The sequence below is a fragment of the Mandrillus leucophaeus genome, unplaced genomic scaffold (assembly GCF_000951045.1).
Source record: "Mandrillus leucophaeus isolate KB7577 unplaced genomic scaffold, Mleu.le_1.0 Scaffold433, whole genome shotgun sequence".
Lineage (NCBI taxonomy): Eukaryota > Metazoa > Chordata > Mammalia > Primates > Cercopithecidae > Mandrillus > Mandrillus leucophaeus.
In genome coordinates, this window is record NW_012104621.1 from 195,887 (window position 1) to 212,999 (window position 17,113).

Here is a 17,113-nt window from a genome sequence, read left to right on the forward strand (position 1 = left end):
TTCCTTCCAACTCCACCCTTAAACCCTGGGGCTAGGCTATGCCCCTCGATGCACCTGCTTCCACCACCCTTCCCACCCAGTCCTAACCAACATCCACCCCTAACCAAGCAGAATGGGCCACACCTGTCCCACAGCCCCCAGTCCCACGAGGGCAGGGTTCTACACCTACATGTGACAGCAGTCATAAGCCACATCCTGGTGGACAGCCCTCCTGAGGGGAGGGCCAAGGTGGGCTCCACCTCCCAGCCCCTGTGCTCGCTGCAGTGCCCAGAACAGCAGGGCTTCCATGGACGCTCCACAAACACCCTCTTGCGCTTCACCCTGAAGGGCAAGACAGGAGCATGAGGCCGGGTTGCCCCTGCTCTATCTTACCCAGGTCTGACACTGTCCCAACTGTACTACTATGTCCCTCAGTGGCCACCAAAGCAGGCCACTCAGTGGCTACCAAAGCAGACCACTCAGTGGCTCAGCACTAACCCTTCCCCCAGCAAAGACTCACTCAGCAGAAGCAGTTCTCCATAAGGTAAAGGGACATAGCACAGAAACGGAAGCAAATCCTAGAAGAGGTCAAGGAAGGGAGAATGCTGAAGCCCACCTGCTGGTTCCCAATTGTGTGGGGTGGTGAGGCTACTGCTTGGGGCCTCCTGGCTCCAGGCCTCTGCCTCTGTTACTGGGGAGGGCACGAGCTGGCCCGGGGGATCCATCTCAGGACCATGTACTTCCCTCAGCCCAGGGTCCATCTGGCCCATTGACCACTTGCCCTGCTCCTTCCTGGACTTTGGAACACAACTCCCAGGCCCCCAGCCGTCGTGGAAGCCTCTGCTCCAGTTTCCTCACCGGCAAATGGAGACAACCCAGGCGCTCCCTCCCTGGGCCTCAGGGAGGTTTAGGAGAGATGCTGTGAAGGGCATGAGAGCACGGGGCTTCAATAAACACCACCTGAGCAGAAAACTGAACGCCAACTGGCCTGGTTCTGCCTTGAGTCACAGGCACCTGGGGAAAGCAGCAGGTCAGGGAGCCTAAAGCGTGCAGAGGCTTCTGGGGAAGGTGAACCTGAGCTGCTGGGGGCTGCGTGGGACTTGGAAGGGAAGGGCCGCGGTGGAACCGAGTGAATAAAGATCTGCTGAGGAGGTGGGCGCGCCCCAGTCCGCCCCCCAGCCCACCCCCCAGGGCTCTGCTGGCAAAGGTGGGGGGACCAGGCGAGAGGTGTTCTGAATTGGGCAGCAAGAGGCTAGAGCTGAAGGCAGGCATGATGAAGGCCGTTCACTTCAGGAAGTTGAGGACTCCAGAACCCAGCCCGAGGGGCAGAGGGTGGGGAAGGGGCACCCAGGGGCCAAGACAGGCCCACTAGGGCAGCACAAAGACTCAGAAGGCCCCCGACCTGGTGAGGAGTTGCCAGAGAGGGTGGCTTCACGGAGGGCTGTGTGGCTGGGGGTGTGGGCACATGAGTGCATGTGCCAGTGTCCACACAGAGACTTGAGGCTTAGCAGATGGGAGGGAACAGGGCCACAGGCCAGCAGGTGAGAGACCAGCTGGGGTGCCGGAGACAGGATACATGCTGCCCCATCGGCCAGGGCAGAGGTGAGCCAGCCCAGTAGGCATGAGACCCAGTTCTGGGAGCTGAGAGCTTTGTGGGGGACGTTTACTCACCATGTACACACACCGCTCCCCACAAAACCGGCAAGTTCTGGATGAGGGGACATTCTTCACCAGAAAGTTCCAGGCCAAAACCTCAAACACATGGCACCCACAGTCTGAGCGCAAGACACCCCAGCCCCGGCCTGTCCTGCCATCCTGCCCTCCAGGGGCTCCCAGTCTAGCAGATATATCACAGTGGACACGGTGAGGGCTGGGTCGGCATATGGACAGAATGGGGTGACGGGGGCAGTAGGAACAGAGAGGCCCAAAAGCTGAGGCTTGGGCTTGGGAGATGACCCCTCTTCTGGTGCTTTTTTTTTTTTTTTAGGTAGCCAGGTACAATTACACGCCTATACCCTGAAAGGGAGAGTGAAGAGGCGGCACTTTATTTTTCCTTCCGCTCAGCTGCCTGTTTTGGAAAAGGACCACAGCCAGCCCTTACTAACCACAGGAACACACACAGGCCAAGCTGGCTGAAAGGGAGAAGGCGGGACTCTCCAAGAGGTGGGGAAGATCACCGAACCCGAGGCACCGGCTACACTGCCGCCACCGAGGCAGGACTCAGACCTGCTGTTACTCAGTATCCCTCCCTTGCATCACCAGGCAGTGACCCCTGCAGGGAGAAGGGGCCAGAAGTCCTGTCAGCCACGACGACTCGGCTTTCTCATCTGCAAAATGGAAATCACCTCACCGGCTTCCTCTCAGAGCCTTAGGGAGATTCCTGGTATCATCTATAAAAGGTAACCTTTAAACACAGACTTCTGTCATCTCTAAGTTTCCAGAAAGGCAGCCTGAGTCCTACTTAGAGGCGAGTACTAATTAATTAGTCAAATAATAGGGTGTGGGGCAAATCACGGAATCTCCTCCTTCAGGCTTCTGAAAGGCAGGAACTGTGGCCGGCCATCTCCTTGGCCACTCCCTGCACACTACTCCTCTCCCCAGACCAGAAACACAATCCAGGACTTCTCACGGTGGCCCCCAGGCCCCTGGAATAGTTTGGGGCCCTCCTCTGATCTGACTCCAGCACCTTCCGTCACACATGAATGCATTCAATCTCTCCCAAGCACCCAGCTGGCTGCTCCCACCTCAAAGGTGACCACATCTCAACTCTGACTCCTCCCCAGGAACCTCCCTTCCCTTCTCTGATAGGACAGGCCCCATCAGGTGACTGACTTTCCTATCCACCCACTAACGGAGGACCCCACTGATGCTGTCATCCCACCGTCTCCTCTCCCTTCCACACAGCACCCACTGGCTGGTGGGCCCGTCCACCACACCTACCCTGACCCCACAGCCCCTGGCCTGGCCTAGATGATTGCTATAGCCTCGGAACTGCAGAACCTGTCTCCCTGCCTCTTGCTAGGCGCTGCAAGATTCCATCCACACTCCCGGGCAGGCCTGTTTTCCTAAATGACTTCCTAATCGTGCCACACCCCTGCAGTGTGGGTTTCCGCACGGTTTCCACACCCTGTCCAGCATGCAAGGAGCTGGGCGGGTGTAGGATGCAGGAGCTTTGCTGCGGATTAACCTGAGTCTCCCTAAGCCTATTTCAGGACAGGTATCTCCATCAGTTTCTGCACTTTCAGATCTTTTAATGTCTCTCTGGGATTCTGAAATGCAAGGCTGAGGCAGGCCTGGGGAGGTGAACGCCTCCGTTTCACATTCCTGTTCCTGTATTTCTACCTTGGGTAAAATGCACATTTCTCTCACAGCTGCCAGGAAAGACGAGGAGTTAGGGCTGTGTTCCGAGGGGCCTGGGCCCTCGCTGCCAAATGCTCAACAGGACTGCAATCTGTTTGCTGGGCCCTCACACCTACGAGGCTTAGTGCCAGCAGCACGGGAAAAACCCATGGCAACCCTCAGGGCCCGTGCTCCTCCTCTACTGGGGCCAAGGACAGAGGAACACACCTGCCAGCCACTGGGCCACAGCTGTCCCCCTTATCCCCAGAAGACAGCACTGAGACCGTCCTTCCTACTGAAGGTGGCCCTGGCCCTGGGGACAAGTCTCCACTCAGCTCCTGACTTTGAGAAAGCCCCTGAATTCCAGCCTTCGATAACCTGGAGCCGCAGCGTCTAGGAAATGAGTTTCAGGGAATCATGGGTAGGCAATGCCACCTTGGTCCCTCACTCAACTGTTAACTCCATGAGAACAACTTTGTTTTGTTCATGGATAGACCCTGGAGCATAGAACAGTGCCAGCACTTGGCAGGCGCTCGCAAATAGCCACCCAGCAATGAATGAATGCACTGCGTTTTCCCCCTGACCCAGACCCTGTGACTTCAAGCAAGCAAGTCTCAGCAGAACGGGAGAGGCTGTTTATAGTGAGTATGTTTGTTTGTTTCCTTTTCTTTCATTTCTTCTCCATACAGACTTGCATTCCTATACTCAATCATTCAGTTGCTGAATATTTACTGGGCCCAGAAGAGAAATGAAGATGGGTGACGACCAGTCCCTTCCTTCACAGAGCTCTCGGCCCAGAGAGGGAAGGAGAAGAGGCAGAATCAGCTATCCCTACGCAGTCTGCCAGTTGCAGAAACAGAACTGCTCAGAACGCCTCCTCAACTCCCACCCTGAGGCCAAGGCAGCTCCTCCCTGCCCACCTAGCAAGTGGCTAAACTCAGACTTTCCAGATCTGGCATCCTTTGGAGGAGGACAGGAGGTCCCTGGGCTCCTCAGGGGCACCCAGCACTCTGTGGACCAGCCCTGGTTTCTGGAGCGAATTAATGCACTCATTCATTCAACCAGTGTTTACTGACCACCTACTTTGTACCAGGTACTTCAGGTTCCAACAGGGAATAAAATCTATGTCTCTGCCCTTGTGAAGGCCACATCTCAGTAGTGGGACAGACAGCAAACAAGGAAAATGTAAAAAAAAGTACGTAACAAGCTAAATAACGACAAGTGTTAAGGAACAACATCAGAGAAGCGGGGAAGGTGTGGAAATGTCAGATAAGTGGCCAGAAGGCCTCCCTGAGAAGGCCATTTTGAGACAGGACCTCAAGTGTGGCTTTGCTGGGATGCTGCCGTCTTTGTGCAGCACACTTTGGTCCCGGAGGCTGTACTACTCCTTCTTCTGTGCTCTCCAAGACCAGATTTCTCTCTCCAGTGTAGTTTTTCTTAGTTTGTTTTATGCTACAGACATTGAGTGTTCTCTGGGCCCCTGTCCACCTTCCCCAAGTGACAGGAGCACCTGGAGGGCAAAGACCCTCAACCCACAGCGGGGGTGCTGCCAATGACTGTCTGCTTTCCTTGGCCTGTTCCAGGCCTGCTGCAACTTTCCTGAAAACCTGAATGTGCTCAGTGTCAGGGGTCAAAGACAAGAGGGGAGCAGGGGTGAGAGAATAGAAAGTGGCTCCTAGAGTGGGCCTGCAGGTCGCCATGGAAACCCAGGCTTCCCACTTCCCTCCCCGCCCACAGCTCTGCGGGTGAGCACCACTGGGCTGGGTGTGTGAGCCCTGTTGTTTCTTAAGAATAGGAAAGTCATCAGGTGACTAATACAAAATCTATTTACACTTGATGATCTCCTTCCTGTCCGATAGGTAAGTCATTCTGGTAAATGACAGACCAGCCAGGGAACTCTGCACAGTCCATGACCAAGCCTGCTATCTACCAGGCAGGAGGATGTGACAACAGATTTCACAACATTTCAAAACAAGGCCCAGGAGCTCCAGGATGGAAATCAGGAGACTTGCCCCGTGGCTTGCTGCTGTGTGAACTTGGCTAGTGCACACCCCTCTCTGGACCTCGGGCAGGAAGCCTACATGGGGCGAGAAGCACTGCTCCTCAAGGACAGTTCCATCCTGCCATCATCCAGCTGGGGCCTAGATGATTGCTGGGGGAGAGCTGTGACCGCCAGGCCAGGTTGAAGCCTGTGGTGACTTGGTGGGGAGGGCAGGCGAGGGGGGAGCTTGAGGCCTGCAGAGGATGAGAGGCAGCAGGACAGAAGGAAATGAGGGGGCTCAGGGTACAGGCTTTGGGGAGCAGAGCTGTGCAGGGAGGCAAGTGTGTAGACATCCTGGGAGCAGAGTCCACGGCACTGCAGAGCTGGGGCTGGGAAGGGCCTGGACTCAGGACCCAGACAGAAGGCTCTTTGCTTTCCCAGCTGTCAGAGGAACAGTGCTGCCTGGAACCAGGGGTCAGGGCTGATGGCAAACATGAGAGGAAGGCTGAAGTCTCGGGCAGGGTGGCCAGAGACGGCTTCTCTGACACCCAGGCAAGACTCACAGACTCCTTTTTCTGAGAAGCATTTGCCGGTCTCCAGGAGAGTTCATTCCAGAATGAGAGAACAGGAGTCCTAGGAAGGGCCTCTAGAGCTGGCTGTCCAGAATGGTGTCCTGTCTGTCCTGAGAGCAGAGATGGCAGCATGCATGCTTTTGGGAGGGGCTGAGGCTGCAGCCATGTGGAGGTGGCTGGGGGTGGGGCAGGACCCTCAGGACTGTTAGAACTAGGCCTGACAAGGGCAGCTGGAAAAGCCCAGTGTGGCCGCAGAGGCGGGTAACCTAAGGGTTTATGAAGTCATTCCAGATCCATGACCTCTAAGAATCCTCTTGACACCCTGTGAAGGAGGCAGAATCTGATTTTAGAGATGAGGGAACTGAAGCCCAGAGAAGAGAAGCAACCTGCCCAAGGACAGAGCCAGGGGCAGAGCCAAGCCCAGAACCTGTACTTCCTGCCTCCTTTCTCCTGAAACACAGAGGCCACAATTGGAACATTGTCTTTAACATGATAAACCCCATGATTCTTCCAGAGAGCATGTTGCCACTAGAAGAGGCCACACCAGAGGATGAGAAAATACAAAAGAACATCCCCTCTTGCCTTTAAAATCAGTGACTGGTTTCATCTGGACTGTGCCTACTAGCACACAGTTAAAAAGGGCAGAAGGTTAGTTGTAAGCAAGGAAAAACAGCCACGTCAGAGCAGGGGGGCTCTGTGTGAAACGACTTTAATTTCCTCTTATTAGGCTATAAAGTTGATTTAATAATAAAAACATGCTAAGGACTTTTTAATGTCTAATTGCTTACATATTAAAAATTATGTGAAAATGCTTTCAATTAATGCTTAAGGATTCATCCTGTGAGATGACACTTTGAACAGTTTTATAAAGGATGCCAGAGGAAGGGTTAGTCACATCTAAAAAGGCGGCCTAAGTAACTAAATTTCCCAATTATTCCTCAGACCCTGTGGGGAACACAGGACAGATTTGAGAGCGTTTTAGCTGCAAGCGAGGGCTCCAGAAGGTGCTTCTTGATTCTGTTTTTGCTGCTTATTTAATCTGAACCTCGGTATTCTCCTCTGTAAAATGGGGATGATGAACATCCCTATACCTCATAGGCGAGGATTAAGTGAGCTAATCCATGGAGAGTACCTGGAGCAGTGCCTGGCACACAAGGAAGCCCTTTGCAAAAGCTAGTGACTATCATGTTACCACAACTCCTTGGGTACCTCTAAGAATTCCTAGAGCTGAAGGCCCATGGAGAGAAGATCTCAGGCACAAAAACACTCTGTGCCTTTAGGTTAACTTGGGCTTCCAGATTCCAGTCAATCTCTACATGCTCTTGCCCCATGAGATTTTCCTATCATTATCCTATCAAAAGCCTCATCTCCAACCATTCCTCTCTAGCAACAAGGGCCCACCTCTATGCCTTTCTCAAGCTCTCCCCTTGGCCTGGGATGCCTGACTCAGTGCTCATCACCACCACCTCCCACAACCCACTCTACTTGGATCACCCAAACTGGAAGCCCTTGTTCCCTCCTCTGAACTCCTGGAGAGCCACATGCTCATCTCACTGACCACTCCAGGTCCATGCCTATCTGCTTTGTGGATGTTCCTGGGGGGCAGTGGTGGTATCTGCCCAGGTTACTCGGCCCAGTCTCCAACACAGCCTGGCCTGGAGCCCTTGCGATGACCGAGTGCACTGCAGAGGACCCAAGGACCACTTCCTCCAGCACTGGCAAGGGTGCAACCTACCTCCAGGTGGGCAGGCGATCCTATAGGGAATAACTAGAGAATTCAACAGCACAGTGTACCACAGGAAGGACAAACAGGCCCTCTGTCCTCCAATAACAACAATCTCATGCAAAATTTGTTTTCCACATGGGCATCAGGATCACAGGCCCTATTTTACCATGACACCATGGCCCTCAGTGGGCTAAGCACCCTGACCCATCCAGGCACCCAAGTTGGCCTGATCAGGGTCCTGCAGCCTTCGTGCTGCATCAGCAGGATTTCATATATCTGGGGACCTTAAGCCTGGGATCAAGACCCAGGGAAGAGGGAAAGAAGGGGCTGTGAAGCAGCCTGATCACTGGTTCAACAGGAAGCATAGCCTGGGGATTCTAAATACAGAGACGCTGGGGCATGAAGGAAACCCACAAGCGCTCTGGTACTTTCTCTTTAAATTATACATGAGGAAACTGAGGCCCAGACGGGCAGCAGGCCATAGAAAAGTCCAAGACCAGAATTTGCTCTTGAGAGACAAGTCAAGGAAGATGAAAAGGGGAAACAGGACTGAACAATTAGCCAGGCCAGCACTGCAAAAGGAAGCTGCCAGCCCTACTCAGATCCCTCCTATTCAGAGTTGGTCTCAGGTGCTATCTTTGTGGGGCTGGTCCTGGGTGACTCATGACAGGCACTGTGCTTGAAAGGCAGGTCACAGTGAATCATTGCATCCTGGGAGCTCAGGGTTAATGCAGACCTCAGAAGTCGCTTGGGCCAGCCACCCATCTGAGACTCAACTCCCTTTCATGTCACTGCCCAACGCTGGTTGTCTTGCCTCTGCTTTGATACCTCTGGGGATAGGCAGTTCACTGGTTTACAAGACAGCTTCACATTTAATCAGTGGGTTTCTAAAAAAAATCTCAAAAGGATAACTTTTTTGAGCCTCAGTTTCCCTCTCTATAAAAAAAGAAAGCTTGGACCAGGTCACTAGCTCTCCAACTAGGTTCCACAGAGCTGCAGTGTTTAAGGAGACACCCCCAGCAATGCTGCTGGGCTGAGAGAGGCGATGGGGATGGCAAGTGAGGCCCAGACAACTGGGCTCAGAGGTTTGTGAAGGGCTGAGCATCCATCTTGGAAGCAGAACACACTTCCTGCAGGTGACGCAAACTGGAGCCTGTGGAGAGGATAAGCTGAGGCATTCAGAGGGCAGGGGTGAGAGGAGCCCCTGGGAGAAACAGGCAAACTTCCTCAGGCCTTCCATCCTAGCTGTAGCCCACAAGGCGGGGCCAATCTCCCCACCAGCTGCTGAATGGAGCCAAGGGACACAGAGGACAAAGACTCGTCAGTGAATCACTGCCCAAGATGGCTGTGCTGGGGAATCTGAAAACCAAACTGCAGTGCACCAGGGCTGGAGACGCCCTGGAAAGAAAGTCTCACATGATGGTTCAAACAGGCTAGGAAGTCAGCCCCACAACTGACTTACCAGCTGGGATGTCTTGGACTAGTTTTTAACCTCTCTGTGCCTTGGTTTCTCCATTGGTCAAGTGGGGCAGCCTATAGTCCAAAGGGGAATGGTGAGGACCCAGTTAAGAACTGACATCAAGTGCTGTAAGCAAGTACTCGAGAGTTGTTACCAGCTGCCTCCCTGTTGTTGTTATCACTGGCCCATCATTCCATACATAAATATGGGGGCACACAACGTGCTGCCCATCATCACACGGCCAGTTAGCAGCCCAAAGCAGCTAGAAGCACTAATGACTGCCTGCTCTGAGGCTACTGCTTTGTAGGGGAAAACTGAGGTCCCTGGGTCATTCACGTGGCAAATGACCATCCCAGATCTGTTTGACTCCCGCCCGGGCTCCTCCTGCACAGGTACGCCACCTGCGGCACACAGAGGGCACAGCCTTCCTGTCAGCGTTTTGCTTACTTACTTAAGACACTGCTCTATAACTACAAGTTACATGCACACATACACATAAAATGTAGTATCATCCAAAAAGGATCACTCTAAAAGGTTAAACTTTTTCCATGCCACTCCCACTCCACTGCCGTCACCAGCACCACCCTCTCTTCCCCCACCATCTCCCCTTCGAAGAGCTTCACGTCAGCTCTGCGAGCTTCCTGGAGCATCTACGCACTGATGGCTCATCCTAGCCCACATTCAGCCCTGCCATCAATCACTGGGGTGACGCCACAAAGAATTACACACAAATAATTTTGAGTCAAAGGCAGCTTCAGCAAGGATCATTACAACCAGAAAACACCCCTTTTAATAACCTATATTCTTAAAAAACAAGAATTGTGGGTAAACTAGGGCATAGCTGCCAAGCTAGGATGCAAACGCAGAGCAGCATGTGCTAGAATGCTTCTTTGGAGAGAGAATGCATGAGGTCTTTAACAGGTTCTATATCAAACTGCCTCAATCAAACTGCCCTGCGTTGGACCTAACCCCATGGGGTGTGCCCTCATTAAAATGGCAAAGTTGGCCGGGTGCAGTGGCTCATGCCTGCAATCCTAGCACTTCAGGAGGCCATGGTGGGAGGATTGCTTTAGTCCAGACCAGCCTAGATGAGTCCAGACCAACCAGACTCCATGCTGGGCACTTTGACATACACCCCCATTAAGCCTCATTATATCTCTTCATCATGAGGCTGAGGGAAACTGAGAGGTTCGGCCCCTTTCCTGGAGTTGCACCAATAGAAGTAAGTGGCTTGCTCTGAGTACAGAACATGGGACAGGGGCTGCGGTCCCATGGAGCCACAGGCAGGATGTTATAGGAGTCCAGACTCGGGAATGGAAGGAGGATGCGAGATGGCATCTGCTGGGAGCCCCGATCTCATGGAGGGTTTGCCCCTGCCTGGTGCCTTAGGAATGGAGCTGGAGTCCCCTACTGGGTGCTGCCGAAGACCTCAAAGGTGAGTAGTTGTTCATCTGGCTAAAAATGACCTGAGGAACTCTGGCTTCTTTTGAGACAGGGTCTTCTTCTGTTGCCCAGGTGGGAGTATAGTGGCAAAATCTTGGCTCACTGCAACCTTCGCCTCCTAGGCTCAAACAATCCTCCTGCCTCAGCCTCCCAAGTAGTTGAGACCACAGGCAAGTGCCACCATGCCAGGCTAATTTTCTTGTAGTTTTAGTAGAGATGGGGTCTCTACTAATTCAAGAAGGAATCAGGAGAAGGTGCTCAAAGACAGGAATGCCAAAAAAACAAACAAAAACCAGACAAACAATAAGAGGGCCACAGTATCTGTACCCCAAGTTCCCGAATATACAGGGTACCAATTCGAGAGGCCTCCAAAGCCAGGGCAGCCCCAGACTTGCTCCCAGCCACCTTCCTGCACTCTGCAGCACAATGTGCTGATGTGTCGCTGCTCATGGCCCTGCCTGTGTGGGGTCACGGGGGCAGCCCACACAGCTGCTCTTCAGTGTCTGGCCTGCCCTCCTGAACCAGGAGAAGCCACAACAGGGGTTTCTCTTTTGCTTGTGACCTTCCCCCAATCCTGCCTACAAGATAACTGATGTCTGATAACCCTTCACTCCTTAAAGATGCTCCAAGTATTGTATTATTCCGGCTAAAATAGGCCCCCAGGATGCTGCGTACCCAGCCACATTCTTCTTGACTCCACATAATACCTTTGACAAGGTTTTGTCATCAAGGGCCAACAGGCAAACAGCCACTGGGGGAATGTCTCCATGCTTGCTGTAACCCTGTCATGTAGACCAGGGTTCTTTATGCTGCTTCCAGCTCCAAAACAAAGATTTCTGGGTATGTGATCAGAAATAATTTTGTCTCTACTAGTAATCTGGTAAGCTCTCTTCTACTAAGCAATGAAAGCCAGGTGACCCAGCCTGCTTCCCTTTTTGCCCTGCCTACTAGGAAGTTCCAAGTAAAGTTTTATGCCTCAAATGCTACCTTTCTTCACTCAGAAATTGCTCATAGAACTACTTTTTCTCCCTCTTCTCCCCACTTACTTCTTGGCCCCTACCTCTGGTTAACTGTACGTGATATCCTTGTATTTGGACTATCATGGTGCCCTGCCAGTTTTTTTCCTAATATAGGTGAAACATAAGCAGGTCAACTGTGAGGAAGATTTAATACAGCATTGCCCACACCTACCAACTTGAAAGCACACACCATGCCCCCACTGAGGCTGGCTGGGGACCACCCAGCAGTGCCCTCACTCCCTTTCTACCCCCTGACCCCAGCCGTGAGCCCCTGTGCTTCAGCTCCGCTTACCTGTCATGATCCTCTGCGCCTCATAGGGCTCCATGTAGCCAGCACTCTCCCCCTTTCCTGCTTTGCTCTTGAGATCATTCTTGGCATCAAAGGGATCTGAGTAGTCATCGGCTATGGTCACCTGCAGGGAGGAAGACGGCAGGTGTGAGTCCACCTTTGGCTTCTTTGTTTCACATCTCTTCACAGCTATGCTTTGGGCCTCAGCTAGATGAGCAAGGAGAGGCAGGGGAGGCAGGAACCGAAGCCGGTGCCCGGACTCAGGGAGCTCCACGTCTCACAGGGGTAAGGAATGGGACCCACACTGGCAGGGTTCCACTGCGAGGAAGAGCCCTCTGGGCTCGTGCATGTCTCGCCGGCTCTGGGCACAGTGAGGTGAGAACAGAAGGGCATCTGAAACGCACACTAAGCATGGAGGTGAGAACCTGGAGGGCATCCTCAGGGAATGTGAGTTGCTTGGTTTAATGCAATGGAAGTGGAGGAAAAGTTGGAAACAAGATCACAGAAAGCCTAGAAATGCTGACAAGCCCCTGGTGCTGGCTGAGGCACAGAAGAGCTTGTCTAGAGATAATTGGCTCGGCGTTCCATTTCCCCAGACCTGGAACACAACCACGCCTTGGGTCATCAGACAACAATCTGGTGAGATCAATGTACTACAAAGATCACTGTGGCCACAGACAGGCCAAATAAAAACACAAAAGCAGCTCAAGGATCGACAGACAGCCAGGGCCAGAAAGGACACTGAAAGCAACAGACCCAAAGACCCCTCGACAACACATGGGTAAACTGAGGTCCAGTGTGAGCAGAGGCTTGGCCAGATCTTCCACCTCCCAGGGCCCTGCCTGAGCTCCCCGCTTGTCTGTATTCCAGAACACAGCCCCTGCCTCTTCTCCCCAGAGAAAAATTCTACAACTCACAGACAAAGAGTGAGTCACCTGGGGGTGGGGGGGACTCCCATGAGAACCTTAGTATCTGGGATTCTAACACTTCAGAGACCACCGTTCCAAGTTTTCCCTGGAGAAGAGCAAAAATTCTCGATTGGAGGCTCCAATTAAACATGGCAAGTGTTCCTCCCTTTTTACTTCCTAACCTTTAGGAGGGGCACAGAACCCACCGAATCCACGCCCCTCCTACTTAGCCCCGCTTCATCACAAACTTGCCCTGGGACTTCCCTCTTGCCCTCTTTGGTCACATATCTGGCAAAGGCCAAGCCCTCAGCTCCTCAGCCAGTGCCACCAGCTGCTTCTCTTGGGAGCGGTAGGTTAGCGTTCCTCTCAACCCTTGGGGTTACATGAATTGTTATTTAAATTGTGGGTTTAATTAGAAACCACAGGAGCCTGCTCTCTCTCTCTCTCAGCTTCTGGAATGTAAGGCATTTGAGGGGCCTGCAAACTCAGGGGAAGGGAAAATCCCCCTTTGTCTGCCTGGTAAATGGCAGCTTGTGGAAGCCGTCCTGCCAGGGTGAGCGAGTGACCACCAGCTGCCAGGAATGTGATGCCTGAGAAGGGACAGCAGGCGGCAGCTATGTCCCTGGCAAGTGGCTGGAGGCCAACAGGAGGTATAGCACACAGCGGTCACTGCTCCCCAAACAAGAGAAGGTCATCAGTGAAGACCAAAGCCCAGAGTGCCCAGCACTGGAGCATCTATGGCTCCCACTGCCCCTACTCCACCGCTTTCTCCGCGGCTGTGGCTCAGTCTCTGAGTCCCAGGGGGAACCCAGTGGGGGTGGCTTCCAGATGCTGACATTGTAATGGCAGCCTTTCTTGAGACTCACTGAGCTCAAATGACACCAGGCCAGGGAAAGAAGGGGTGGGAGAGAGCTAGGCCTTGCAAAGTCTTTCATTTGCTATTTCTACTCTACCATTTGCAGAATACATTAGAGAAAATTATACACGTAAACTGCTGTCAAACAGAATGGTTCAAATGCTGGTCAGGTGCAGGGTTTTATGTCTCAGAGTTCAAGGGGCCAGACATCCAAATGGAGAAAATGATGTAGCTGCTACGGAGGACATCTAATTTCATTTCTCTTGTCCCAGACTTCCTCACTGTCTCTCTTCAACATGAACATGCTCCATCTATTCTGCAATAAGGAAGGGAAAAAATATTTCCTCTGCAAAACAAAATCATTTAGGGGGATTTGCTGGTGGGGTGGGAGGGGCAGGTGGGTTGCAGTCTCCATAGTAATCTAGAAATCGCCCTTCCAGCTCTCAGAAGTGCTCTGTAATTTGCAAACACAGAGGTTTGCAAGATATAAACCAAATCTTTGTTTGCCCCTGGGACAGGAGTTCTGGAAGGCCTGTGATTCAGCAAGTACTACCTGTATTTTCTAATGAAAATGAGATCTGAGCTCAGGCTGTCATGGAGCCGGAGCTGCCTGCTCCACTTACTTCCGTTTCAATAAGAATGTACAAATCCTAAAACCAGGAAAAGCCCCTGGTCTCTGCTGACATATGGTTCCAGTTATACCTGCTGACAGTTGAAAATCCTTCCATTAAAAAAAAAAAAAAGTCTAGAATTCTGTTAGTTTAAGAAGCAAATCGGAAAGTTCCTAAAATGTATATTTAATCAATTTGCTTTTGAACTTCAAAGTGAGGTTGGTGGAGGGAAAGAAATTTGAGGTTTGAGCAACCTGAAACCTGGCAAACACTATACTGAACTGTCTGACCTTTCGCAAAATCATGTCCTAGTTTTGGGAATAAAAATTCAACCAGGTGTTAGGAGAGTTGAGCAGGCAGTCAACCAGAATGCCCTGTGAAGTACCACAGGCCCCAGCCACCAGGACTGGGCAGTATGACCACTGTCCACGCTGCCCAGGGCTCACCACCAGTCCAGATGGCCCGGCAGAAGGTTTGTGTGAAGGGTGCTGCTTTTTTGAGCTAAAAGAAAGGGAATGAGTTTTCTCCAGATGTGGGGTTGGATTTCTGATGGGATTGCTTTTGCTTTGCTTTAAAAACTTCCCAGTTAGCGGACAACTCCTGTATATGTAACTGAACAATTCAACCAAAAGGCAGCCAGCCAGGACTCCTCTGCGGGTCAGGCCACCTGGGTCCACAAGAAGCTTTCCTTTGATTTTAGTCTCAGATTGGCAGAGACCTGGCAGCCACAGAGGCAGAGCTGAGCAGTAGCAGAAAAAAAGGCTGCAGAGTGCGACTGCTTAGCCAGTGAGCCACGTCTTCTTTTGTTTGCTTGGCCTCTTGGGAAGAGTGTGAAACCCCTGGCAAGCATCTTTCTTGCTTTCAGACAAAACTACAGACCCCAGGTCAGCCCAAAGCCCCTAAAGGGCTTCCATAAGTTTGTCCTCCTGGAGACCTGATCTAGTCTCCCCTTGTTTTCCACAGGGCCCACTGCAGCCCAGAGGGCAGGGCGTTGTCATAGTCACCTAGCAAACCAGCAGTGGCCTGGGGATGGCCTCTCCATGCCTCCTCTCTGGAACGCACACACTGCTGGGGCCCCTGTGTTTTTATCTTAGGAACTTCACTTTGTGATAGGAAGTAGTCTGCAGCTGTTCATCCCCAAAGGAAAGGACTAGAGGAAGGTGGGTGTTGCCCCTTGGTCACACTTCCCTATGGACTGGTGAGAGTTTTAGTTTCTTTTGTGGGACAGCTGCACTTGTGAGCAGAATTAGGTCCTCTCCACATGCTTTCAGGGGAAATATACTTTGGTGGAGACACTTACAAGGGTAACTTTGGGCAGAATCCATTAAAATCCCCAAATGCACCTAGTTTGACCCAGCAATTTTACTTCTCAGTATTTATTCCCAAATGTGCACAAGGGTCCACGGGCAAGGATGCTGCCTGAATAATGAGAAACGACCCGAAACTACTACATCCATCAATAGGGGAACCGCTAAATACATTGTGCTATTTCCATACGATGTAACATTATGCAGCAGGCTGAAAAAAAAAAAAGCAGTTGCTCTGTGGGAGCTGGCATAGCACTCCATGACATAGTTCTGAATGGAAAGCAAGCAAGCTGTAGAATAACTACAACATGATACCTACTTATGAAAAACAAAACAGAAACCTGTATCTCTATTAAGTTAAAGAAAGAGTCTGGGAGATGCACACTCCAAACTCACCCCTCTTTGGGGAGGAGGGAAGGACTTGGAATGGGGTGCTTAGGGGAAGTCAAAAGAGACCTACTTCTCTGTAATGTTAAAACATTTTCAAACAAGAAGAACCTATTCATGTACTATATGCAAAACTAAACTTGCTCAAAAGCACTCCTCTTCCACAGGCTATTTTTGGTACAGTAGACAGACAGTTTCCCAAACTTGCCTGAAGACAGGAATGGCTTGGAACGCTTGTTAAGGAAACAGATTCCTAGCTCCAGTAATCTGTATTTTAACAAGCAAGCCAGGTGATCCTTATCAGGAAAGCTTGGGAAACAATAAGCTAGAGCTAGCACCCTTCCCCACCAGTCTAGAGGCAAGCCTCCGGATATTACTCTGGAATTTCACTTTTCCCAGGTATTGCTCAGCCCTGTTCACTGAAGTGAAGCAAGAAGTTTGTGCTAACTGCAGCTCTTTTGCTTTCTTCCCTGGGGGTCAACTGGAGAAAGAGAGGACCCAACGTGCCATCTCCAGGATCTAAGACGTGGAGGAAATGGCAACCTCTCTGCAATCATGTGGGCTGGCTCCAGATTGAGCAATTCGGCCTGTGCAGGGGGAGAGGGCTATCAAAATCTCACAAATCACCACTAAAGAACTTAGTCATGTAACCAAACATCATCTGTTCCCCAATAACCTATGGAAATAAAAATTTAACCAAATGAAAAAAAAAGACTTCTGCCCTGCCACCACCCCGAAAGGGAGGGGGTGAGGGGGTGGCCCAACAGGGATCCTAGCCCTGAGGGTGTGCAAGGCAAGGCTCTCTGTTTGAAACCCACAGCAGCTTTCAGGCCAAGGCCACTTTACTCTCAGCAAACTCACTCTAGGAAGATCACCTGGCTCCAGGAAGGGCTGGTGGCACTGCCAAGAGGAGCCACTGCAGAAATGCAAAGGGAATCTCTGCTGAAATTGTTCAAACCTGCTAAAAAGAATGATGAGGCATGGCCAGGCGTGGTGGCTCACACCTGTAATCCCAGCATTTTGGGAGGCCAAGGCAGGCAGATTACCTGAGGTCAGGAGTTCAAGACCAGCCTGACCAACATGGAGAAACCCCATCTCTCCTAAACATACAAAAAAGTTAGCTGGGCCTGGTGGTGCATGCCTATAATCCCAGCTACTTGGGAGGCTGAGGCAGGAGAATCACTTGAACCCAGGAGGTAGAGGTTGTGGCGAGCCTGGGCAGTAAGAGCGAAACTCT

The 17,113-nt window shown here is 51.8% G+C and overlaps 1 protein-coding gene across 1 annotated transcript in view; it reads right to left on the minus strand.

The window, feature by feature from the left end:
* The window catches only part of SHB (Src homology 2 domain containing adaptor protein B), a 168,661-nt gene that overhangs the window by 89,991 nt on the left and 61,557 nt on the right, over nt 1–17,113 (minus strand). The window contains exon 5 of the mRNA XM_011993773.1: nt 11,811–11,931. Within this exon, the coding sequence (XP_011849163.1) occupies nt 11,811–11,931 (121 nt within the window). The remainder of the gene's footprint in view (nt 1–11,810; nt 11,932–17,113) is intronic.